This window comes from Schistocerca piceifrons, chromosome 9 (genome assembly GCF_021461385.2).
Source record: "Schistocerca piceifrons isolate TAMUIC-IGC-003096 chromosome 9, iqSchPice1.1, whole genome shotgun sequence".
Classification (NCBI taxonomy): Eukaryota; Metazoa; Arthropoda; class Insecta; order Orthoptera; family Acrididae; genus Schistocerca; species Schistocerca piceifrons.
Window position 1 is genome coordinate 50,097,668 of NC_060146.1, and position 26,927 is coordinate 50,124,594.

Sequence of the window (26,927 nt, forward strand, 5' to 3'; positions counted from 1 at the left end):
ATTAAAAGTGCATAGAAATAGACACCAATGTTAAGTGTAGCGGACGTCACTGCCTTATAGACGTAATTTAACGATGAGGTGGACAGTTACATGCTTTAGACAAAACACATGCTGAAATTAATCGAAGGTAATCCTGACCAGTAGAACATTAAAGCTGATAATGACAAAGAAGAAGTTAAAGAATCCTGTAATCTAAAAAGTAAAACACGTGATGATCAAAGACAGGAAGAGCTGAGGGAAACAAGGAAGCCATGTTGCATCAAATATTTATATAGAACTGAGAAACCAGTTTCTGAAAGAGTGCATTTAGAGCACAACACTGTGTGGAAGTTAAACCTGTATTGTGGAAATACAGGTGAGAAAAAATTAGAATACCTTAACTTTATTTATTTCTCTTTATTCAGCCAAGGATTATCTCACAATTTTATAGGGATTGTCAAGGTAACACAACGCTGATCAATAGCTCAAAATATAAAACACACAAAATACATTCAAGTGAAACACTTTCTGAGGATGGGACAAGTGGTCTATGAGAACAGGATAGTGGTCTATGAGAATACGACAGGTGATCGACAGTGGCCTTGATGAACGATTCATCTTGGCATTTGCCTAAGTGAGTCACAAAAATCTGAATCAGGATTGCTGGACGGAAGAATGTCGTCCCGAATATGAGGTCGGTATCGTAACAGCTGCTGTGTCTCATATGGTTGGTCGCTGTTCTACAATGTTACTTGGTTTACACACAATTTGTTCAGGTAACGTGTAATATAAAAATTAGTTTAAAATCAATGTTATCACAAGTTAAAGAGCTACTGGTCAAGTGAAGGATGAGGTGAGTAGTACTAAAAACAATAGATGAGGAAAGAAGTCTAGGGAAAATCGTTGCAAGAAGGCTAGGATAAAAGAAAACATAGTTCATCATAGCTGTAATTTGTCATTTATTTGGAGTGCTATTGGCCAGTTTCGAGTTGGGCGCCATTAAAAGCTCATTTGCAGTAACTTATGCACCCCGTTGCATGTGCTGTGACGTGCAGACCAATTTGTCTCCACACCATGTGGAGACGCAAATCAGTATTAGCATGCTCTGTGTCGAATATTATCGAAAAGATGGTAAAATATGTGGAAGATCCACGTATAGTACAACTTGAGAGCGAGGTGATATCCCTTCCCGGCAGATTCACATAATATGTGCGAAGTGTAAATAATACGTTGGTTATATCAACATACAGGTTTTAGTGGGTCTTGACATTCGAGAATAGTTAACTTCACGCTGGCTGTAACGATAACATTATTCTAAACAACTGTATTAAATAAATCGACCTTAACGGTCACTGTAACTTTGGTATTTGTTGTGTCATATCTTTGAAACTTCTTTAATACTCTCTGACAGCTAGCTACTACTTACAGCAGTGATCTCTGACTTACAGGTATACAGGTGTAGAATCTATGAGATTGTTGACAGTGAGTACTTGAGTAGTGTTGTGGGGGATATTTGTGTATTGGTCACGGAGAAAAACATGGAAACCAAACCACAGAAAATGCCCAAAGTGGCAAAAGTGAGTGTTTTCGATCTGTTTTTGAATTACTTGAAAATAAATTTGAGAAACTGAACATTTGCCGTCTGGTATTTAAGTTGTTTAACCAATGTTTACATACGTGTTTGATGTTCAGCATGCGTTTTGCTGTTTCAGGTAAAAAATAAAGCACCAGCAGAAATCCAGATTACAGCAGAACAACTTCTGCGTGAAGCGAAGGAAAGGGATCTTGAGATACTACCGCCGGTACGTCGACAGCGAAATTTGAATTATTACAAATGGTATTCTGTACTGTGTGCGTATTAATAACAAACCATTAATTTCTTTCCTTAGCCTCCAAAACAAAAAATCTCTGATCCAGAAGAATTAGCTGATTACCAGCATAGGAAGCGAAGAGGTTTTGAAGACAGCCTAAGAAAGAACAGGACAGTTATCAGCAACTGGATAAAATACGCACAATGGGAAGAAAGTCAGAAGGAAATCCAAAGGTACCAATGTCGTTATCTTCAGGAAACAACCTGTTTGTTGCATGTGTTAGGGAAATGTGACACAGGACATTCTTTACAGAGAACGATGTAAAAAAAATACCTTCTGTTTCCTGCCCTCAACAGCTTCTTTCCAACGTGCATGTTTTGTGCCTTTAAGCTAGATGCTAATTTACAGCATTCAAGTGAATTACATCATTGTTGCAAGAAATAGTTTTCATTAGTGGGCATCAATTTTTAATACCTATGAACATGTCTGTAGACATATATATTTTAATGTGAATTTTATATTAGCCTACTTTACACTTCTCTGGAGTAATTATTCTAAGACTTTGAATATACTTGTTCTCTCATATTCTGATAGGCACATAAATGTTTGTTTTCAGAGCACGCTCCATTTACGAACGTGCATTGGATGTAGATCATCGCAACATTACCCTTTGGTTGAAGTATACCGAAATGGAAATGCGGAACAGACAAGTAAACCATGCGCGCAATCTCTGGGACAGAGCAGTCACTATACTACCTCGTGCCAATCAGTTTTGGTACAAATACACATATATGGAAGAAATGCTGGGGAACATTGCGGGTACGTGTGTGTGCATGTTTTAGAAATCTATGAAAACGGCTTTTTTTTCTAGTCATGAAAAATTGGCAGTATACTACTGTCTTCATTGAATTTTGTGTTTGTTAGTTAAGAGTTCATAAAGCAATTGTTGTAGTAGGTGCAATATATGTGAAGTTGTGATGGAGTGTACTTTTCACATCAGCATGCCACCAGTGTTGTAAAGTATCATAAGTGCCTGTTCATCAGAGAAGAATGGCAAGTTCATAGTCTCATTCCTGGATAGCATTGCTGCTTTCAATTTTTGATGCAAGTAGAGAGAAATAATATGGAAAATTCCAAATAAATGCTCGATATCCAAGCAGCTCTGGGAAGGAAAAATTCAAACACCGCCTGGTTCTGGAAAAAGGATTATAATGGGCCCACATTGGGAATGAAGATCGGTTCAGGCAGCCATTCCACTCTTGAACAGTTGGTCTGTGATAATCATATCCATTTTCCGGTGCATAAGGCATTTTTTATTCCTGCCAACTAAACATTCTGGAATGATTCACACCACACCACCTTTCATCAGTGTAATACATAGACCATCCAGTGTTGTGGACATGTCTTATTTTCCACAAAAATTCTTCTCTTCTTCTTGCTACCTGATTATTTTTCATCAGCACAGTTCAACCTTCAACTTTTCCTTCACAGCTGTCACTGTTGGAAACTGCTTTTCCACATAAAAGTCATGAATTTTTCTTCTTGTGACTCCCTGTATAAACTCGTCCAAACTTCTGTCGCCTGCCAGAACTCTCTCTCTCTCTCTCTCTCTCTCTCTCTCTCTCTCTCTCTCTCTCTCTCTCTCTCCTTTTTTATTTATTTTTTTTATTAATAAGACATGAAATTTTTCTATATTCTCTTGAAATTTGCTTCACTGTAATTTTGCTTCACCCTACTTTGTACTTTCACTAATAGAGACTTCAGAAGTTCTCTTTACTGGCTGTGATACGGAACTGATTGCACCGTGTTCTTTTTTGGCCTCGAAGTAAGCATGCACACGGATCACAGTAGAGTTTTCCCAACTCTGTAAATGATGCATGGTTTCATACAAGTACAAGATGACTAATCATGTTACACAAAAACGAGCATGATTGTTTCCTGTCTGATAGGAAGCCACAATGTAAACACTGCAGCAATGAGCAGTAAAGTGGAAGCACTGTACAGAGGTCTGGCAACATAAAACATACGAGCATACAGCACAGAGAAATGCCAAAGCAAATAAATTAAAGATGTAGAGTTAAGTGCACAAAAACATAATAGCTGTGAAAGGCAGCAACAGAGCTTGCATTCGTGCTTTTTGTCTTGTAAAAAAGTATCACCATTAGGCAAATTGAAGCAATCTGCACCCACAATTATTAGGACAAAACAGCTAATTGGAAAGGAACGACAATTCGTCTCGAAGTTGAGTATGGTTTTATCTGTAAACTGTGCAAAAGAACTTTTTCTCGTAATTGTCATTGACTTCTATGAATCCTCAAATTTGACACTCACCAAAAAATGGTCAGAAAAGCACACATTCTCTTAAATATTATCGCTTATGCTGCCCCCTTTTCAACTAAAGTGTAATATTTGTATGCCAAATAGAAGTAGACATTTCCATGATTCTGGTGAGGTATAACACATTGATGTTTGTCATGCAATGTGACCAGAAATGTGCTCTAAGTCAGGGGTCAATCATTAAGAAATGGGCAATTTCCAGGAAATCCTCAGCATTTCCATCCTTTCCTAGGCCCTTTCCTTTCAGCAGAAGAATGGACAATCATATACAATGTGAAAACAGATCGAGGCGTAATCATCCTCTTTGCAGACAAAGGTTGCACCAATGTCAAGATGAGTTGTTGTGACTATCTGACATAAGGCATCTGCCACAATTTTGACTACTCCACCTACAAGCTCTGTCAAAGTAATTCTATCATGGAAGTGCAACATAACCTTCAATCCTTACAGGAATCCATAGGACCTTCCCAGAGCCTTTCATCTGAGTCCATCTCCCTCCTCACCCCGACAATGCCTTCTATGTGCTCCCCAAAAACCCACAAATGCAATAACCCTGAATGTTTCATTGTAGCTAGCTGTTGTATTCCCGCTAAAGAATTTCCTCCATTGCTGACCAACACCTCCAGTCAATAGTTCGAAATCTAACTTCCCACATCAAAGATACTAGCCACTTCCTTCACTAACTTTTCGCCATCCCCACTCCTTCGCTTCCTGGATCCCTACTTGTTATTGTACGCCAACATTGCTCATGCCCATGGGCTTGTCACTATCGAATGCCACCTTTCCCAACATCCTTCAGGCTCCAAACCCACTACCTCATCCCTTCTGCATTTTACCAACTATATCCTGACCCACTGCCAAACAGTTTATGGCCTATCTAGGGGAAACCTGCTTAGACTCCCAAAACTCCCAACTCCAGCTCTGGTTCAGGTTCATTGAAAATATCTTTGTGATCTGGACTCAGAACCAAGATGCCCTATTCCTTCACAACCTCAACACCTCATCTTCCATCATCTTCACCTGGTCCTCCGCTACCTAATGTGCCACCTTCCTTAACACTAATTTCAATCTCTTTGATAGTTCTATCCACACCTCTGACCACATTAAACCAAGTAACTACCAGCAGTACCTGCATTTCGACAGCTGCTATCCCTTCCACACCAAAAAATGCTTACCATACAGTGTAGCCACCCATGGAAGATGTATCTGCAGTGATGAGAACTCCCTTGCCCAATATGCTGAAGGCCTCACAGAGGCCTTCACAGGCAGGCAATAACCTCCAAACCTAGTCCACAAATTGATTTGCTGTGCCATATCCTCACATACCCCCCAATCCTCACGCTACCCCCAAGAATCGGCTACAAAGGAACACCCTCACGTCACCCAGTAACATCCTGGACTGGAACAACTGAATTATATCCTTTGCTGTGGATTTGATTATCTCTCTCCTGCCTCGAAATGAGGACCATCCTATCTGAGATCGTTCTCACCTGTCTGTGTTGTTCTGTTGCCCACCCAACCTCCACAATATCATAGTCCATCCGTATGTCACTCTCATTCCCACCCTGTCACTACAGGTATCACAACCCTGTGGCAGATAAAGGTGCAAGACCTGCCCACTCCATTCATCCATCACTTCGTACTCTAATTCTGTCACAGGTCTGTGAAAGCAACCATGTCATATACCAACCATATTCCAAACACTGCAATCAGCTGTCCACCTGTGGATGGGGAGCCACTGCCAGACTGTTGTTAGGAACAAAGCTGACCATCCAGTGAAACAACATGAAGCTGTACATAATTTGCTCAATGTCAAAGGCTGCTTCACATTCAGAATCTTTTAGCCAACACTAGCTTCTCTGAAGTATGCAGATTGGAGCTACCCTTTCAACACATCCTCCGCTCCCATTATCATCTCCCCCTGCGGGTCTGGGGGTTAGAATAGGCCCAAGGTATCCCTGCCTGTCATAAAAGGCAACTAAAAGGAGTTCACACTTTTCGGCCCTATAAGTTCAGATCCCATTTTCTGGTTTGACCTGCCACTTTCCAAATTCTACAGAAGTGCTGGCTATATGGGGAAGGATGCCTTACGTGGTTATCCATACTGCCCTTAAAATTGATTTGCTGAACCTCTTGTCATGGCTTCGCACCTCCACCTGAAATTCAACTATTTGGGCGAGGACACTTTTTCAGGGTATGTCATCTTGTTCCATTGTCTACTGTCCTCTTTTGCCCACATGATAGTATTGGATTTCTCTGCGGCCAATATCCAGCATGGTAGCCAGTCCGTTGTGGTGGGGCCGTCATGTACGCATTTGGTGGTAGCCCCCTGACAACACAGGGATCACACTGCTGATGCCTGAGATGTAAACTCCCCACGTATGGCAAGGAGTAGATGCCTGTCTTCCTGGGGTGTCAGGACTCCCGGCAACAGCCATCATGCCAGGTGGCCTGTGCTGTGGCTGGGAGGCGCCCATGGGGAGAGCCCCTGATCGGAGTGGTTGGCATCAGGGCAGATGACCTGCACTGAAGGGGACTAAGTCATCTCTTTTTGGTGACCGTACGGTGCCAGCAGCCTCTAAGAAGGTCAAGATTGAGTGTAGTGCTGACAGATATGACCCTAAATCGTTTCCCTCGCTCGCTATACCATGGGAGGAACGTAGGACTAAAGAAAGAAGAGAGCCATATTCGCCTCGGTATTTAGTCTGGAGCAGAATGGACGGGGACTCCTTTCTACCTGTGAAGCCTCAATTTTTTGTTGAACATCTTGAGGATAAGGTCGGAGAAGTGACAGCGCTGTCCAAGATGAGAAGTGGTGGAGTCTTGATTCAGACAGCATCTCCAGCCCAATCTCGGGTGTTACTTGCTTGTGAGCGACTGGGTGATATTCCTTTTTCTGTACTCCCCATAAAAGCCTCAACATGGTGCAGGGGATTATTTTTCATCATGACCTCCTCTTGCAGTCTGACGGCGAGCTCCACGCCAATCCAAAATTCATTTCATCCGTCGCGTTTACAGGGGACCCAAAGACAACAGGGTTGCTACCGGTGCCTTCATCATGGCCTTTAAGGGTGATTCATTGCCTGAATAAGTCAAGGTGTTGGTTTACTGCTGTGACATTAAACCATATGTCTCTCCCCGTATGTGGCGCTTTAAGTGCTGGAAAATCGGGCACGTCTTCCCGCTGCACTCCCAACGCCACATGTCAAGACTGCGGACATCCACTGCATCTAGATACTCCCTGTGCGCCTCCTCCCAATTGTATCAACTGTGGAGAGCAGCACTACCCCTGCTGACCATACTGCACAGTACTACAAGAGGAGCGGAAAATCATGGAGTACAAGACTTTGGACCGTTTGACTTAACAATAGGCTATCGTAAATTTGAATGATTACACCCTGTTCGGTTGATATCCACATACGCTACAGCTACATTACCACTGCCATCACAAGTACCGGTTGTACCACATTCTGTGCCATGAACAGTGGCCCCTCCGGGCCTCCAGAATACATCTGCCCCCTTGGTGGTAGAGCGAAAATCTCCTTCCGTAGCCTCCAAAGTACCTACTTCGGGAGCAAGCCTACCCCCCCCCCCCCCCCCCCCCCCCAAAATTGCAGAGGACATCGGTGCCCTCCCTCTAGCTGGAGAAGCAATAGCCTCCTCCGGCTCCTCTCGCCGAAGGGGTCCTTTGGGATCCTCTCTCCCAAGGTTTCCACTAATACCACAGCAGACTCTCGCCAGTGGCTAAGGAGCCAAAAGTTGCTGGACGAAGCGCTTCCCGGTCTTCCTCTGTGCCTGAAGCTACTTCAGAGAAGTCCTCCCAGTAACCCCCTAATGAGAAGTGAGAGGGCAAGCGAACAGAGAAGTCAAAAAGGACCCTCTGGTGGCCCAACACCAACACTCCCTACCGATTCTGCACCTGCGGGTGAGGTAGAGATTTCAGCGTCCCCTGAGGACCTGGATCTCACTAATGCTTCATTCCCAATAGGATGCAGTGAACCTGTGGCCCTTCAAACCCCTCTTGAAGCTGTGGCTGTCAGGATAAGGATGATGCAGGAAATAACTGTCTGCAACATATATCTTCCTGCAGATGGTGCAGTACCCCTGAACGCGTTGGCTGCACTGAATCATCATCTTCCTAAACCTTTCCTACTTTTGGGAGATTTTAACACCCATAACCCCTTGTGGGATGGCACTGTGCTTACTGGCCGAGGTAGAGATGCCGAAACATTCCTGTCTCAACTCGACCTCTGCCTGTTAAATACTGTGGCCCCCATACATTTCAGTGTGGCTCATGGCACTTACTTGGCCATTGATTTATCCCTCTGCAGCCCAGGACTTCTCCCATCTGTCCACAGGAGAGCCCAGAATGACTTGTGTGGTAGTGACCACTTTCCCATCTTCTTGTCCTCCCCCAGTGCCATTCCCCCGGATGTCTACCAAGATGGGACTGGGAAGCTTTCACCTCTGCTGTCACTGTTGAATCTTCCCCTCGTGGTAACATCAATGTGCTAGTTGAGCAGGTCCCTAGAATGATCATTTCTGCGGCAGGAAACACAATCCCTTGTTCTTTAGGGTGCTCCCGGGGGAAAGTCAGTACGTTGGTGGTTGCTGGAAATCGCTGAGGCCATTAAAGAGCATTGGCGAGCTCCACAGCGACATAAACGGCACCCTTCCCTAGAGCACCTAATAGCTTTTAAACTACTCCATGCCCACATTCGCCTGCTTATAAAAAGATGGAAACAGGCGTGTTGGAAGAGGTATGTCTTGACCAATGGGTGCCATACGTCACTTTCCCCAGTACGGATGAACATGAGATGTGTTTGTGGGTACCAGACCCCGACAGGTGTTACTGGCATTAACATCAATGGCGTGTTATCTACTGATGCAAATGCAATTGCCAAGTACTTTGCTGAGCCTCCGTGTCAGAGAATTATCCCGCAGCATTTCACACTCTCAAATGGCAGGTGGAAAGGAAAGCCCTTTTGTTCACTGAATGTCACAGTGAACCCTACAATGTTCCATTTACAGAGTGGGAGCTCCTCAGTGTCTTTCATTGCTCCAACACAGCTCCTGGGCCAGATTGGATCCACAGTCAGATAATCAAGCATTTCTCGCCCAACTACAAGTGACTTCTCCTCATCATCTTCAACCGGATTTGGTGTGATGGTGCCTTTCCATCGCAGTGGCGAGAGAGACCCTTCATTCCAGTGCTCAAACCTAGTAAAAACCTGCTTGATGTGGATAGCTGTCAACCCATCAGCCTCACCAACATTCTTTGTAAGCTATTAGAATGTATGGTAATTCACCGATTGTGTTGGGTCCTGGAGTCACGTGGCCTACTGTCTCCATGCAAGGGTGGTTTCCGCCAGGGTCACTCTACCATTGATAATCTAGTTTCTCTTGAGTCTGCCATTCAAACATGCTTTTCCAGACGCCAACATTTGGTTGCCGTCTCTTTTGATTTACGAAAAGCTTACGACACAACCTGGCGACATCATATCCTTGCCACTTTATATTATTGGAGTCTCCAGGGCCCGCTCCCAATTTTTATCCAAAATTTCCCCTCGCTCTGTACTTTCCATGTCCAAGTTGGTGCCTCTCGAGTTCACCCCATATCCAGGAGAATGGGGTCCCGCAGGGCTCTGTATTGAGTGTGTGTCTATTTTTAGTGGCCATTAATGGTCTAGCAGCAGCTGTCGGGGCCTTCGGTCTCACGTTCTCTGTATGCAGACAACTTCTGCAGTTCGTACTGCTCCTCCAGTACTGGTGTTGCCAAGTGGCACCTACAGGGAGCCATCCCCAAGGTGCAGTCGTGGGCTCTAGCCCATGGCGTCCAGTTTTCCAGTTTTCAGCTGCGAAGTCTTGGTGTCGTACCAATCATCTGGAACCAGAACTTTACCTTAATGACGATCCACTCACTGTAGTGGAGACATATCGATTCTTAGGACTGGTTTTAGATGCCCAATTGAAATGGCTTCCTAATCTTAGTCAGCTGAAGCGTAAGGGCTGGTAGCACCTCAATGTCCTCCGCTGCCTGGGCAACACCAACTGGGGTGCAGATCGCTCTACGCTGCTGCAGTTCTATACAGCCTTGACTATGGGAGTCTGGTTTATGGTTCGGCGGCGACCTCAGCATTGCTTATACAGTGCACCACTGTGGCGTTTGACTGGCAACAGGAGCTTTTAGGACGAATCTGGTAACCAGGTTCCTGATGGATACTGGAGTCCCTCCATTGAAGGTTAGGCGTGCACAACTGCCCGCCAGCTACATTGTGCCCATTCGTAGTTCTCCTGAGCATCCAAATTACCACCTCCTTTTCCCACCCATGGCTGTTCATCTCCCACATTGGAGGCCCAGTTCAGGGCTTAAGATTGTGGTTCACGCCCAATCTCTTCTGTCTGAAGTGGAGTCCTTGCCTTTACCATCTATACTCGAGTCCATTCATGTACATCTCCATGGTGTACACCTAGGCCGTAGCTCTGCTTGGACCTTTCACAGGGTCCTAAGGACTTAGTTAACCCCACAGCTCTCTGCTGTCACTTCCTCTCGATTCTTGACATGTGCCAGGACCATGAAGTGGTTTACACTGATGGCTTGACGGCTGATGGTCACATTGGCTTCACATATGTTCATGGAAGACTTATTGAACAGATGGCTGCGGTGTTTTCACTGAAGAGCTGGTGGCCATATCTCATGCTCTTGAGCGCATCTGTTCATGCCCCGGTGAGTCGTTTCTTCTCTGTACTGACTCCTTGAGCAGCCTACAAGCTATCGACCAGTGCTACCCCCGCCATCCATTGGTAGCGACCATCCAGGAGTCCATCTATGCCCTGGAATGGTCAAGTTGTTCCGTGGTGTTTGTGTGGACTCCAGGCCATGTCGGAATCTCAGGAAATGAACTTGGCGACAGGCTGGCGAAACAGGCTACACAGAAACCACTTCTGGAGATCGGCATCCCCGTAACTGACCTGCGATCATAATTACGCCGCGAGGTTTTTCAGTTTTGATAGACGAAATGGCATAATCTCAGTATGCACAACAAACTGCATGCCCTTAAGGAGACTATGAATCTGTGGAAGGCCTCCATGCGGGCCTCTTGCAGGGACTCTGTGGTTCTCTGCCAGCTCCTCATTGGCCATATTGGCTAACACATGGCTACCTCCTCCGTTGTGAGGACCCAACTTGGTGTCACTGAGGCTCACGTATGACTGTCGTTCACATCTTGCTGGACTGCCCAATTTTAGCCACTCTGCGGCGGACTTTTAACCTTTCTAGTACCCTGCCTTTGGTGTTGGGCAACAATACCTCAACAGGAGATTTAGTTTTACGTTTTGTTCATGAGGGGTGTTTTTATCATACCATCTAAGGGTGGGCATTTAGCCTTCTCTCTGAGGTTGTCACCCTCGGACCATTTTAACTTGTCGCACTTTCTTTGCATTTGTCTCTCTTGGTGGTCGTCTTTTCCCTACATGTGTCCATCTCACCTTGTCTTTTTGGGGTGCACATTTTAATGTGTTGTAGAGTGGCTCGCTCATCCTCTTTTATTATTGTGATCAGCCAGCTCAGACCATATGCTCTAAGGTTTTAATATCTTCTTCTGCTTTTTCTTGTGGTGTACGTTTTCCCCAGTTTTTGTTTGTTCCGTTTGTTTTCTTTTTAGGTGTGTTGGATGATGTTGGATGTTTTTGTACCTTCACCATTGCTTGCATTAGAAAAAAGGGACTGATGACCCTGTAGTTATGTCCCTTTACATCCCAAACCAACCCACCATGCCGCCTTCATGCCGCCTTCACTGTGCACTGCTTCCCTCTGGCCACTTCAGTCATACCATATTATGTACCTGCAACCCCTCCCTTCTGCATTCCTAGGTGGAACACTGGCCACCTCTGTCGCAGCTGCTAGCCATTCATCCACAGTCACTCTTTGTGCGTGCCACCTCCCTCTCCCTCTACCCACCCCACCTCACACTGCCCTCACCACAACCAGTCCACCTGCCACAAAATAGCATTGGCATTATTAGTTCAGCTGGCACCATGTAGGGGCAGAGGCACACACACACACTGTGTGTGTGTGTGTGTGTGTGTGTGTGTGTGTGTGTGTGTGTGTGTGTGTGTGTGTGTGTGTGTGTGCGAGTGCGAGCGCGCGCCCGCGTGTGTGTCCATGTTTGTGCTTGTTTGTTTGTTGCGCTATAGTTCATCAAAGGATAACTCTGAATGCTTTCTTTTGTGTGTGCCTATCTGATTTTTCAGTGAATGGGTCTCCTTTAATCCAAAAGGGCTTACATCACCTCCTTTAATCCAAAAGTATTTACATCACCTTCTCTGCTGACAGTCCTGGCAAGCTCGTTTTTCACTCTACATAAGATATCAGACTCACAGAATATGTGGTACCACTGAGAGTTTCTTTTGTGTGCTGGAGCTTTTATCTGGCATGGTATGAAATTGTCACTGATCTATCACAATTGATTCTCATTTAGCAAATTCGAGGACACAATATACATGCTTCACTCCATTATACACCAAGTTCTGACGGTACTGCCACCATCCTGGTGCACTCTGCTATGCCACGGTACTTATTTCGAATCAGAACTTGAAAACTTGCTCTATCCACTATGTCTTGTTGTTTTAATTTAGTCATCTTCCGAAACCCCAAAGGCAGTTATGAATAACCCATTACTATAGTTTTTGACTTCTTCAGTTCCTGTAAGTGCTTCAGTAATGAAGGATTTACACATATGACAGTGAATCAAAAAGTGAACCCAAAATAAGTGCACATGCGAATAGTACTGAAGGCACCATAAGGAGATCACTGCAAGAGCATTGTCAGTGAATGAACATTTTTGACAATTATTTATTTGAATAATTATTGTCAGACAAGATAGAGTAAGAAGAAAGATTTAGCCGTGCACTTCGTGAAATCTGCAGCAAAAATATGCAAGCCACAATGTAATCCTTTTTTTTAAAATAGAAATGTGTTAAATGATTTATTATGAATTTGTATCTGTGTTTTCTCTGGAAACGAATCCTCAAAAGTGTTACTGTGGTTATCAGTGAACAGAACAGGGAAGGGGGAAATGGTAGCATTATCGGAAATATGCCCCACCACAGGTTTTGAGGCAGTTTGAGGAGTATATAGATGTAGAATGAAATTATAGTGCCACTGAAGCGCGACTATGCCACATTCTGGAGGTGGGCTATTATTACCAGCCAGTGTTATTTACAGCAAGGTATTGAAAAGGAGTCTACCTCTCGCTGGCTGCTGTCATTTAATTGAGGTATTCATCAGTACTGGACTAGCTTTCGACATGGTGCTCTCTACAGTGAGATTTTTTTCTTAATTTCTCATGTCCTCTCACAAAATTTCTAAGAGCTTCCTGTTCTGGAAGAAAAAAAAATGCCATTATAGGAAGTCCACACAGTAATGCCAAGGAATTTAATTTGTTAAAGAAATATCTAAAATATTCATCTTTCAAACATGATACAGTTAAGAGTAATGTGAGACATGGGTTGTTTATTTTAAGTTAAAAGCCTGAGTTCTGTGTCAACTTGTGTGTGTGTGTGTGTGTGTGTGTGTGTGTGTGTGTGTGTGTGTTTTGTAATTACCTTTTTCCTTTACTTATCTTAAAATAGCTTTTGTTAATTTTAATGATGTATCTAATTGTTGGTAATAATGTCCCCTTGAGACCTCGGATCTGGGATGTTTGTATGCATATACACTGTTGAGTCCCATATTTCTGCCCATTGCTTATTTCAGTTTTATTTGATGACATTTTAACAGAAAATTTCTCATTGAAACCTTAGCAGAGACTGACTGTGCCTGCTTAAAGACCTGCATAGGAAGGTTTTTACAAAATATCAGAATACAGAGCAATTACGTACTATATTTAGTAATAGCACAGAAGGTGAGGATAATAGGTAATTTTTATACACATCTTGCGGTAGAGTTAGTTCATTCAAGTATCAACTGTATGTTGTTAAAAAGACATTAATATGACCTATAGTTTGGAATCGATTTGTAGGCATACAGTTACCTAGCAAAGCTCGGCAAGATTTTTCTAGCAGTCCAGTTTTTTAGTCATGATATTTTACTAACTAACTAGTGGTTTTTTAAAAGTAAAGGTGTACATTTTTGGAAACAGAAAAAATAGAACTATTAGAAAAAGATTTTGAAAGATTTATTTTCTAAAGTTTGAATGAGTTTTTGAGTGGTGATATTTCCTGAATCTTAAAATTTAGAAATAACATGCAAGATATTCTTTGCATTGAAAAGAATCTGGACTTTCAAATGACGTATGCCAATCCTAAAACAAATACTTATTAACAGGATTAAATTTTCAAGCACACATGATTTTCGAACATTAAAAAATTTGAATATTTCCTTAAATACATTCTTTTTACACAATCTACTAATATCATTGTCATTAGGCAAGTGTCTGTTGCATTCTGAACAATAAAAATTTTAATATTGAAGTTCATGGGAGCATTTTTTGGAATCGTGTACATGGCCGTACCTGCCTTATATACTAAATATTTGCTTGTTTCAGATTTGTAATGAAATAATTACAGTCAACAAAGATTAATCAGATCACACACATCCTATATGATGTATACAGCTTTATTTATGTATAAACCTTTTACCACTTTGATGAGAAAAACTTTATCACATTGTAACCAACATGATATAATGGATCAAACTTATGTGTATATGTGTGTGAGTAATGCAGTTTTCTTTCTGACTACAGGTGCAAGACTTGTATTCGAAAGGTGGATGGAATGGGAACCTGATGAACAGGCGTGGCTCACTTATATAAAGTTTGAACTGCGGTACAAGGAGATAGATCGTGCAAGGGGGATATATGAGCGATTTGTCTATGTGCATGCAGAAATCAGAAATTGGATTAAATATGCGAGGTAAGAAGAGACAGCTAGGCTGAATTTCTTGCAGAGTATTAAATTTTACCTCTGTGATTAACAATGGAAGCATAGCGCAGTATCTACTAGAATTCCTTAGGTGTGGCATTTCTTAAAAAGACGTTATTAGAAACTTTGAAAATTGAATAAAAGTGATTTCAGAGCAGTTGTGTCAACCCACAATTACTCAGTTAAAGACAGTGCTGCGTGTTAAATACACACTTTTCTCTTCAAGCTAGAAATACTACACAAATACGAGCTGCTCTTGTATAATTTACTGTTTGGTCACAATATTAATACCTTTTGTGTGGTGGCTGTCAGGAATGGCAGGAAGCGTGCCTTGTCCCTGCGTTAGGACTGCCACGGGGGAAGGAGTGTAAGCGGAGGGTAGCACAGACTCCTTCCCTCAGTGCTGACCCCGTCACCCGTGTTCCGTGTTTATACGAAAGCAGAGGTGACACTCATGGAAATGTTGACAGTACTGAGAGACAAATAAGTACAGTATATTTTTGTTAACAACAGTTTTCTCTGCAACTGACAGCACCAGTAAGAACAGTTTTCTTATCGTGGACAAATAGTAATTTGTCAACTGGAGTTGGAATGCATTTCTGTCCATTCTGCATGCTGGACTTGTTGACTAAAACTTACTAAAAAGTTTAGAAACTTCCAATAGTAAGAATTTATTAAGATGGCCGGCCGAAGTGGCCGTGCGGTTAAAGGCGCTGCAGTCTGGAACCGCAAGACTGCTACGGTCGCAGGTTCGAATCCTGCCTCGGGCATGGATATTTGTGATGTCCTTAGGTTAGTTAGGTTTAACTAGTTCTAAGTTCTAGGGGACTAATGACCTCAGCAGTTGAGTCCCATAGTGCTCAGAGCCATTTTTATTAAGATGAAGGTGTATCTGTTCGTCTGAAATACACTTCTTCCATATTGCAGCTTTGTTTCTGAGGCATTTAATTGGTTTATCAAGTTCTCATCATCTCTAGCTGTTTTTCCCTGAGTGAGGAAATATGCAGAATCTTTTTCTTTTCTAATAGTACCCTCATACTAAAACTGACCGAAAGAGGTGTCACTGTTGAGCACACTGGACTCGCATACCGGAGGATGACATGTCAAATACCTGTCCTGCAATCCAGATTTAGGTTTTCCGTGGTTTCCCTAAATTGCTCCAGGCAAGTGCTGTTTCTTTGAAAAGGCCACAGCTGATTTCCTTCCCAATACCTTTGTAACCCGAGCTTGTGATCCTTGTCTACTGACCGCATTGTCGACAGGATGTTAAAATCTAAAGTTATTTCCCTCCTAAAAAACTGGAAAGTAGACAAGTAATAGTAATATGACTTGCACTTCACTACTTACCATGCTGTGGATTACAGAATAAAACAAGTTTTAAAAATGTGAACTCTATCGTCAGAAAAGGCACACATTAACTATTGATTGTCATAGTAGTTGTTGATTGAGTGTGTATTTAGTACCATGAGAGAAAGTTCTTTCTATTGAACAATGCAACAGAACTCATGAGTAAAGTGTAGTATTGGATGCTTTGTTAGACGTTAAATACAAACAGACTATTTACCTGGTGTCCAAATTTACACCTTTTTTGCACATTCTCATGAAATTTAAACATTGAATATTGACACTAGTTTACTGTTCAGCTGGTTAAATAAAACATGCAGCATTCCTTCTTGATTTTGCTATAGAGACAGCTATGTACATAATAATTTTATGTTTAGGTTTGAAGAACAGCATGGATTTATTAGTGGAGCGAGAAAAGTATATGAAAGAGCAGTGGAATTCTACGGTGAAGAAATGATGGATGAGAAATTGTACATCGCGTTTGCCAAATTCGAGGAAGGCCAGAAAGAAGTAAGTATAGCTTTAACATTCAAATTTACATTTTGTCATCAGTAATTGGTACTAAGGAATGTAACACTTAGCCGTGCCTCTATAATTGCCGATATTAATATCGTTGTTACAAGTAAAGTGTGTTTCACAAAGAGCCCACTAACATTGAGATAAAAGAACTTGGCAACAGTGAATGATGTGGTGTTCCATCAAGTGGTGTTTCTGTTGAGAACACCATATGAGGTGGATACACAGTTTGCAGAGTCAGTTCCAGATATCGTCAGCAGGTGGCAACAGTTGCTGCAGTCACCATACAGTGCCTGCCACATAAAAGTCCCCACTGCATCACCAAATGAGCATCAACGGAGTTCCCTGGTGCAGTGTAACGGACAGTTTGTATCTTCCGAAAAAAGTAGATGACACAATCTGTTTCATGGAACAGTGTGTGTTACTGGTGCTTGAAAATCACTGAACAATTCTCAGTCCTATGATAACAAATCTTTGTTTCCAAGATTGCTTTCACTCTGGAAAAGACACGGACATGACTTTTTACTACAGATGTCATTGCTCTGGCAACATGGTGTAAGCATTAGTGGGGAATGTTGGATTCGCACGAGCTATATTTACACCAGACAATATCATGTCAGTTACTGCAGTTATTCCTAGTTGCCGAAAGAGGTCCATGATGAGAGCTGCAGCCGTGTCCCAGTTAACACCATTCAGTACACATTAAATTCAACAGAACACTTTACACTTGCTTCTGCACAAGATCTATGAGCACCAGACCATACCCACCAATGATACGAGGAAGGCACTGGAAATTTTTAGAATGCCATGATTCTTAAAACCAATGAAATTCATTTGTATTTCACAGCTACTGTCGAATATTTTATGAGTTGATTGCCATATAGTTTGTTCAGTAGTTCCTTAATTATCATCTTTTAAAGATTTTGTGTGTACTAAAAAATGAACATGACTGGAGAACACTTGCGGGCTATTATTTTTTACAATTTCAAATCGTGAGTAACTTGACTGCATACGTCCATTCCATACCTGACCTTAATGACAACTCTTTTGCCTCAGATAAAGGCATGTGAGCAGTAGTGGTTAGACATTGTTGAACAAAACAATAGGTCAGTGCCATCTGCCAGAAAAGACATACTTAGCTCCAAATGTTCCAGAGGACCAGTGATGCATAAGGGGAACGAGCGACCGTCTCATCGCACTATTGATAATAAGTACCCCTCACACCTATTACTGACATGACAGGTGGTATCCTTACATTATGTAAAAAAATTCAAACTGCATTATCATTGGAATACCAATAATGACCATTTGTCAGTGTCAACATGATGTAGGTCACTTGAGATCTCATACATATTTTCAAATGAAAATATGTTCATCTCGGTTTAATTGAGAATAAATTTGAATGCCTAACAGTTTCGCTTTATGTGTCAGTAATTTATGTTACAATGAGCTCTCATGTGTTACTAGCATTATAAAGAAGTTTAAGAAATTATGAGACAGAATTACTCCCCAGTACTCACTTCAGGAGGTGATGTGTTTAGTGTTGTTGAGAGACACACATACAAGGTAAAGTGTCAACACTATCCTAGATTTTGGAACTATTAGTTCTTGGTGATAGTGCTTGTTAGGAGAGAACTCACTACAGGTTGAATGGGTCCTCTCATTTTGTGTGAGAGTGAGCTGCTGGTCCTTTTCAGTCTTCTGCGACCTAATCATCTCCTCCTCAAGAAAGGCACTAATTGTTCTGAAAGCTAGAATATTGTTGCCACCATTGCTTTCGTACGTGTGTATAGGAAGATAGTAATATTTACAATTTGAAAGAACTGCCAGTTTGAATACTACTGAACCATCCGTTAATAAGTCATATTTGCAGAATACACACAGTTTATTTATTGAAGAATGGAAAATAGGTAGAAGGAGAATATCCTAGAAGATAGATTGTAGAAAGGCAAACCTATCTTGATAGCATTTGTAGGCTTAGAAAAAACTTTTGACAATGTTGACTGGAATACACTCTTTAAAGTTCTGAAGGTAGCAGGGGTAAAATACAGAGAGGGAAATGTTATTTACAGCTAGTACACAAACCAGATTGTGTTTTGTGAGACGAAGGGCATGAGAAGGAAGGTGTAGTTGAGAAGGGAGTGAGACAGGGTTATAACCCATGCCCAAAGTTATTCAGTCTGTCCATTGAGCAATCAGTAAAAGAAATCAATGAGAAATTTGGGAATGGAGTCGGAAGTTCTTGGAGAAGAAGTAAAAACTTTAAAGCTTGCCAATGACACTTTAATTCCGTTCACAGACAGCAACGAATTTAGAAGAACAGTTAAACAGAATGGATAATGTCTTGAAAGGAGGATGTAAGAAGAACATTATCAAAAGTTAAACAGTGGAGTGTAATCAAATTAAATATGGCAGTGCTGAGTAAGTTAGACAAGGAAATGAGACATTAAAAGTAATGAATGAGTTTTCCTTTTTGGGCAGTAAAATAACTGCCGAAGGCTGTAGTACAGAGGATATAATACACAGACTGGCAGTAGGAAGGAATACATTGAAGGTATACATTTCTGAAATGGGAAAATTTGTTAACCTCTAATATAAATTTAAATGTAGTGAAGTCTTTTTCTCAAGGTATTTACCTGGAGTGTAGCCTTGTATGGAAATGAAACATGGACGATAAACAATTTAGACGATAAGAGAATGTAGACAAATGCCAAAGATTATATGGGTACATTGAATAACAAATGAAGAGGTACTGTTTCAAATTGGCAGAAGAAGAAATTTATGGCCCAACTTGACTAAAAGAAGGAATCAGTGTATTGGGCGGGGGGGGGGGGGGGGGGGGGGGGGATGTAAAGGGAGACCAAAGCTTGGATACTGCTACAGGTCCAAATGTACGTAAGTTGTGGCATTTATGCAGAGATGAGGAAGCTTGCATAGCACAGACTAGTGTGGACAGCTGTGTCAAACCAGTCTTTGGAATGAAGACAAAAACAACAACAATAATATTGGGCGCTAATGACCATAGAAGTTTTGCGCCCTAAAACCACAAAAAAAAAAAAAAAAAAAAAAAAAAAAAAAAACAATAATAGGTCTCTATCAGCAGTATTAATATGGTGTACTTCTGACTGTGCATCTGAGTTGTTTTCATGGAAACGGCTTGGCTGTATGAGGAGTGGCTATAAAATAACAGGACTGATCCTGTCACAGAGTAAGGATGCATGTGCCAAAGGTGAATGAATGCCCAATAGCTGTGAACCATGAAACATTCTCAATCAAATGCAGCATCTCTTGTGTCTGTAGACAAGCCTGTAGCCATGGCCTTCATTTGTGTAAGAGCTGCTGTTTTGTTTCGCCAGAAAAATGGTAAGTGTAATAACAAAGCAAGAATTATTGTGAAGTTTCAAATGAAACTTGGAAAAGGTGCCACTGAGATCTCTCTTTTACTCAGAGAAGTGTATGGTAAAGACTGTTTATTACATAAGTGAGTTTTTGAGTGGGTCAAATGTTTCCAAGATGACCGAGAAGACCTTGAAGATGACTCACCCCCAGGATGCCCTTCAGCATCAAAAATGGAAGAAAATATCGAAGAAGTAGGTAATATGATTTGATATGACCATGGGTTGAGTATTTGATTGAATGCTGAAACTGTAGGAATAGAAAAATAATCCATAATACAGTTTTGCATAACCAGTTTAAGAAGAGAAAAGTGTGTGCAAAACTGGTGCCAAAAGTTCTCATGATCAAACAAAAAGGAGGTCATGATAATGTTTGTAGTGATATTTTCAGTATCACTGAAAATGATCCTAATTTCTAGGGAAGAGTGATAATATGTGATGAATCCTGGTTTTTAACTTGTGATCCAGAGAGTAACAGCCAGTCCATGCACTGAAAAGGTCGAACTTCACCAAGAGTGAAAAAAGCTCAAATGAACAAATAAAATATTCAAAGCAATGACTGTTTTTTTTATACACATGGAATTGTGTATTTTCGCTGGGTTCCTGAAGGTCAAACTACAAATCAACTCCGTGAGAAAATAAGAAAAAAAGACTGAAACTGTCGAAAAACAGATTATGGGCTCTGCATCAAAACTACACACCGTCTCTTAGTGCATTGTCTTTTAAGAGGTTTCTAGCGAAGTGCAGCATCACAATGTCAAATCACCCATCTTATTCACTTGACCTAGCACCTATGTTCCTTACATCTGTTCCTCAAGGTTGTATCTGCGTTAAAAGGAACAAGATTTCAGTCCCCTGAAGCAGTGAAAGAAAAAGTGACTAGCATCATCAAGGTATTCACCAAGGAAGACATCCAGCACTGTTTCCATCAGTGGATAATTTGCATGTAGCATTGTAGGGACGGAAGAGGGGAGTATATTGACGGTGATAATAACTAATGGCTATACTCGAAAGTACAGCATTAAGCAATCATGCTGAAAACAATAAACATTTCACCTTGTGAAGTTAAGTGCTATTTAGCAATTCTCTCTAATAATTTACTAGTCTTCTCATTTGCATGTTGCTCTGATGAAATTGCATAGGAGTGTGTTATTGAAAACGAGTTGAGTCACGAATCTAGTCTGTCTGCCATTACATTTTATTATGGAACAGTAATTAGTGTGTGTGTGTGTGTGTGTGTGTGTGTGTGTGTGTGTGTGTGTGTTTTTTTATGATCGTGTACTTGTCTGTCTTTTCTGTGTATGTGCTTGTTTGCTTAGGGTGGTGAATTTGTCTCTTCTTAGACTGATGCAATTGTGAACCTAGTTTCAACAGAACACGCAGTGTGGTTGATATCAGTTTTTTTTTTTTTTTTTTTTTTTTTTTTTTGTTGCCAGCATGACAGAGCTCGTGTAATCTACAAGTACGCACTGGAGCACATACCAAAAGACCGTGCTCAGGAGCTGTACAAAGCATACACCATCCACGAAAAGAAGTACGGCGACAGGACGGGCATCGAGGATGTGATTGTGAGCAAACGCAAGTTCCAGTATGAGGAGGTGAGGGCATAGTTGCGTGATCTCTTGGGTTTTGTGTGTTCCTCATGCTACATTTAAAAGCTGTACTTTTCCACTTATAGCTGCTAATTATAATCAAACTTGAATTAAATTAGCAGCTTTGAGTGGAAAATTAGGAGCTTTAAAATGTATTTTTAGGCTAATAACCATTCATATAAGAAAATAAATGTAGTAGGCAACAAAATAATACCCCTGACCGAAGGAAACCTACATCTACATGCAAACTCCACAAGGCACCACATGGTGCATGGCGGAGGATACTGCGGACTACTAATAGTCATTTCCTTTCCTGTTCCACTTGCAAACATAGCAAGGGAAAAATGACTGTCCATAAGTATGTGTACGAGCCCTAATTTGTCTTATCTTATGCAAAATGTATGTTGGTGGCAAAAGAGCTGTTTTGCAGTGAGCCTCGAATGCTGGTTCTCTAAATTTCTTCTATGGAGCAACCTCCATAGTGTGTATGTGCTGATTGAACCTGCTGATAACAAATCTAGCAGCAAACCTCTGAATCATGTCAATGTCTTCCTTTAATCCAACCTGGTGGGGATTGCAAACTCTTTACCAGTACTCAAGAATAGGTCATACTAGTGTTCTATATGGTGACTCCTTTAGAGGTGAGCCGCGAGTTACCAAAATTCTCCCAATAAAACAAAGTCAATCATTCGCCTTCCCTACTACTAACCTGATGTGCTCATTCTATTTTATATTGCTTTGCAATTTTGTGCTTCGATATTTAATCAATATGACTCTATTGTTTTTCCTACGCAACCACATTAACTTACATGTCTATACATTTAAAGCTTGCTGCCATTCACCACACCAATTAGAAATTCTGTCTTTAGTTGTCCTGCATCCTATAGTCATTAAATGATGACACCTTCTCATACACCACAGTTTCGTCAGGAGTGTCGCCAATAGCTTCCGGTTTTCTGCCGAGAAGACGGTCTGTATTAACTTCTGGTGCTACAAAGAGTTTCTTCCACCGACCTTACATCTCAGGCCCGTTGCTCTCCCATTCGTGGAAACAACAAATTTTTTAGGTCTTACATTTGACAGGAAACTTAGGTGGTCTCCACATCTGTCATATTTGGCTGCCCGTTGTACCCGTTCTCTAAATGTCCTCCGTGTTCTCGGCAGGAAGTTGTGGGGAGCAGATCGAACCGTCCTCCTTCGCCTATATCGGTCGATCGTCCGCTTAAAGCTGGATTATTGGAGCTTTGTATACTCCTCTGCACGGCCGTCCATCTTACGCCGCCTCAACTCTATACAGCATCGGGGTTACGTCTTGCGATCGGAGTCCCGTCGAGAGCCTTCATGCTGAAGCCGGTGAATTGCCACTAACCTACCGGCGCGATGTACTGCTTTGTTGGTATGCCTGTCGGCTATTGTCAATGCCCGACCACCCGTCTTATCGTTCCTTTTTTGACGACTGTCTCAACTGTCAATACGGGTTGTATGTATCTGCCCTGCTACCCCCCTGGAGTTCGCTTTCGTCGCCACCTTCAGCACCTTGATTTTTCACTCCCTGCAACCTTTCGAGTGGGCGAGAGCAAAACGCCACCTTGGCTCCAGGCTCAGGGTCGCGTTCATCTTGACCTCACCTCACTCCAAAAGGAGGTTACCCCAGCTTCGGTATACCGCTCCCGGTTTGTCGAACTTCGTTCGAAGTTCATTGATATGATCTTCATTTATACAGATGGCTCTAAGACCAATGACGGTTTCGGGTGTTCTTTTATTGTCGGGGCACACAGTTTCAAATACCGACTCCACGGCCATTGTTCGGTCTTCACAGCTGAGCTATTTTCCCTCTACCAGGCTATTCTTTACATCCGCCGCCACCGACATTCTGCTTATGTCATCTGCTCTGATTCCCTGAGCGCGATCCAGAGCCTCAGAGATCCATATCCGGTTCACCCTTTTGTGCACCGGATCCAACGCTCTCTTCAACAGCTGGCGGACGACAGTTCTCCGCTTACCTTTATGTGGGTTCCTGGCCATGTCGGTATCTCTGGGAATGAAACTGCAGATGCCGCAGCCAAGGCTGCGGTCCTCCAACCTCGGACAGCTTCTTGTTGTGTGCCTTCATCTGATTTTAGCAGGGTCATTTGTCAGCGCATTTTATCGCTGTGGCATGCCGATTGGTCTACACTTATTGAAAACGATCTTCGGGCCTTGAAACCTCTCCCCACGACTCTGACGACCTCTTCACACCCTTCTCGGCTGGAGGAGGTCATTTTGGCCCCGTTACGAATTGGACACTGCCGGTTCAGCCACCGCCATCTGCTGACGGTACACCACATTTTAACGTCCTGTCTGAATTTTAATACACTGCGCATTGATCTTGGCCTGCCGTGTACTCTGGATGCCATTTTAGCGGATGACCCAGGAGCAGCTGCTTGCATTCTTCGTTTTATCCACTTGACAAACCTGTGTAAGGACATTTGATTATGCTGTTTTCTTTTAATCCCTTGCCTGTTAATGTGCCTTTTATAGTGTTGTCCTTTGCAGTTGCTGTTTTAACCTTGTGCCTTGCAGTGCGTTCATAACTTAGTCTGGGCGCTAATGACCACCGTAGTTGTGCGCCCTAAAAAAAGAAAGAAAGAAAAAAAAGTCGTCAGCTAACATACATAAATTGCTGCTCATTCTGTCCATCAGATCATTTGTTTGTAGAGAGAATAAGAGTGGTCCTATTGCACTTCCCTGGGGCACTCCTGGTGGTACCCTTGTTTCTCATGGACATTTGCCATTGATGACAGTGTACTGTGTACTATTACTTAAGAAGTCTTTGAGCCATTTACGTATCTGGGAACCTTAAATCTACTGTATAAATTAATATCATAAAACAGTGCTAATAATTTACCTGCCTGGATAGTTGAGCTTGTTTAAAGCACAAGCTTGTGAGATAAGGGGAGGTGAACTGGCCCAGGATTGGATGTGGCCTACAAATTAACTACAGGGGCTGGTGTGCCGGCCAGAATGGATGTGGTTTTTTTTGTGGTTTTCGACATTCACCTAAATAAATGTAGGGCTAGTTCTGCATCCCACCTCAGATAGGCAATTTGCGTATGTTTTGAAAAACAATGCGACACTTACCTGTCTGATTACACCAGACACAGACGGGAGGGATACATGGATTCCTCCCTTGAGAGTTGCTGGCAGTAGCTTTAAACTGCTGATGGGAAAGGTGACTCCATTGTAATTAGAACCTGTATAAATGCTAATGAAATTAGAGAAGAACCATATACCAGTCTGAATCTGGTGTTGGCTGGATAAAGTATAATGGAAAGGAGGAGGAAAGCAGTGCTAATAATGTATGTTATCTATGAATCATTTATTTATTATACCTTTTATGAGCATCTACACTTGTAGTTCACAGAACAAGAAAGCATTGCTTCCCCCTGTGAAACTGTGCACACGTTTGTGATGAACTGGTTGGAACTGACCTAACATCTTTGAACAGCTAATTTACGTTATTGTCTTTTGATTTTAATTGAATAAATTTGATTTTTAATGCTTAAAAACTTTCATTTCATTTATTGTGCCATCAATGAAAATTTGTATTCTTTATACAGATCAGATTTATGGCCTTTTCAGTTCTGTCAGTTATGTTAAGATAGTTATTTATACCAGTGAACAGGCAGCCTATTTCTTTTTTTTTTTGATATGTAGTTAGTGAGGTTTAGTGTGGTTCAATATAAAATACATAGTTCAAGTGACAATATTATGAAAAGAATAGATTGTTACTCACCATATAGTGGAGATGTTGAGTTGCAGACAGGCACAACATTAAGACTGCTAAACAAGTGAGTTTTCTACCAAAAGGCCTTCTTTTAAAGTAGACCAAACACACACACACACACACACACACACACACACACGACTGTTGTCTCTGGCCGCAGAGACAGTCTGGCCTTGGTGGCCAGAGACAGTGGTCATATGTGTGTGAGTTGTGCTTGCATGAATGTCTGTGTGTTGTCTACTTCCCTGATAAGGGAATGTTATCCATGTGAAAATATATCCTCTATATACTGTTCAGTGAGCACTACACTTCATTTCAAACAAGACAATGTTAATAACTGCAAATCCCCATGTCCACTGGGATGACAGTATTCAAATTTAAAGGCAAGTGAACAGCGACCTGCATGAAGCTTGTACACTGTTCTGCGATGACTTTGCTGGGCTAAGAATATTTTTCATGAATGTGTGGGTATCCAGCAGTAAATAAGCCAAATTTAAGAGCTGTCAAATTGAAGTTTTATTGACTGCAGAAACTGCTGCAATACTTAGTTTCTAAATACTGTATTTACTCGAATCTAAGCCGCACTCAAATCTAAGCCACACTCGAAAAATGACACTCGAAACCAAGGGAAAAAAATTTCCCGAATCTAAGCCGCTCCTGAAATTTGAGACTCCAAATTCAAGGTGAGAGAAAAGTTTTAGACCGCCCCTCCAAATCGAAACAAAGTTGGTCCATTGTAACGTGAAACACAATTGAGGTCGAATGGATGAAGATACAGCTGCAGTAGTTTGGTTCAAATCGTAAGCTTAACAGTTAAGCTTTACCAAGTAGCCATTGCTATGTGTCAGGCGCTCCATCCGTATTTATACAGGTACTCTTCCTTTTTCGCATGCTTCATCTGGTTTGAATCGATTGCTTATTTTGCTTTGATCTGATAAGTGCCGTTCTCTTTGTTATAGGGGTTTACGTCACTCTAAACTGAAAATGCATTATTGAACTGTGTCACGCATTGTTTGTCGCATTCTGATAATGAGTGTTTATGACCTGTCGCTGCTCGCGGCATGGCTTGCTTTTGTGCGCGCTACCGCGGCTTACAATAACAACAAAAAGAGAAGAATTGTGTCATAAGCGAAACAATGGCAAGAGACTGCTATTTGTTGTTACTTACACTGCTGCTTTCTTTGATAATGATCAGCAAGAACCAAATAATAGACTGCGTATGATAGATGATGTTCTGAACGAGAGTTTAGTGAAAATTTTTCTC

General features: G+C 41.9%; 1 protein-coding gene across 2 annotated transcripts in view; it reads left to right on the forward strand.

Annotated features, from left to right (window-relative positions):
* Positions 1-1,435: 1,435 nt before the first annotated feature.
* Positions 1,436-26,927, forward strand: part of LOC124717107 (protein crooked neck) — an 82,731-nt gene continuing 57,239 nt past the window's right edge. For both annotated transcript variants that reach the window (XM_047243818.1, XM_047243819.1), the window contains exons 1-7: positions 1,436-1,556; positions 1,692-1,781; positions 1,869-2,023; positions 2,407-2,609; positions 14,873-15,041; positions 16,772-16,904; positions 21,742-21,903. In XM_047243818.1, the coding sequence (XP_047099774.1) occupies positions 1,518-1,556; positions 1,692-1,781; positions 1,869-2,023; positions 2,407-2,609; positions 14,873-15,041; positions 16,772-16,904; positions 21,742-21,903 (951 nt within the window). In that variant the 5' untranslated portion in view covers positions 1,436-1,517. The remainder of the gene's footprint in view (positions 1,557-1,691; positions 1,782-1,868; positions 2,024-2,406; positions 2,610-14,872; positions 15,042-16,771; positions 16,905-21,741; positions 21,904-26,927) is intronic.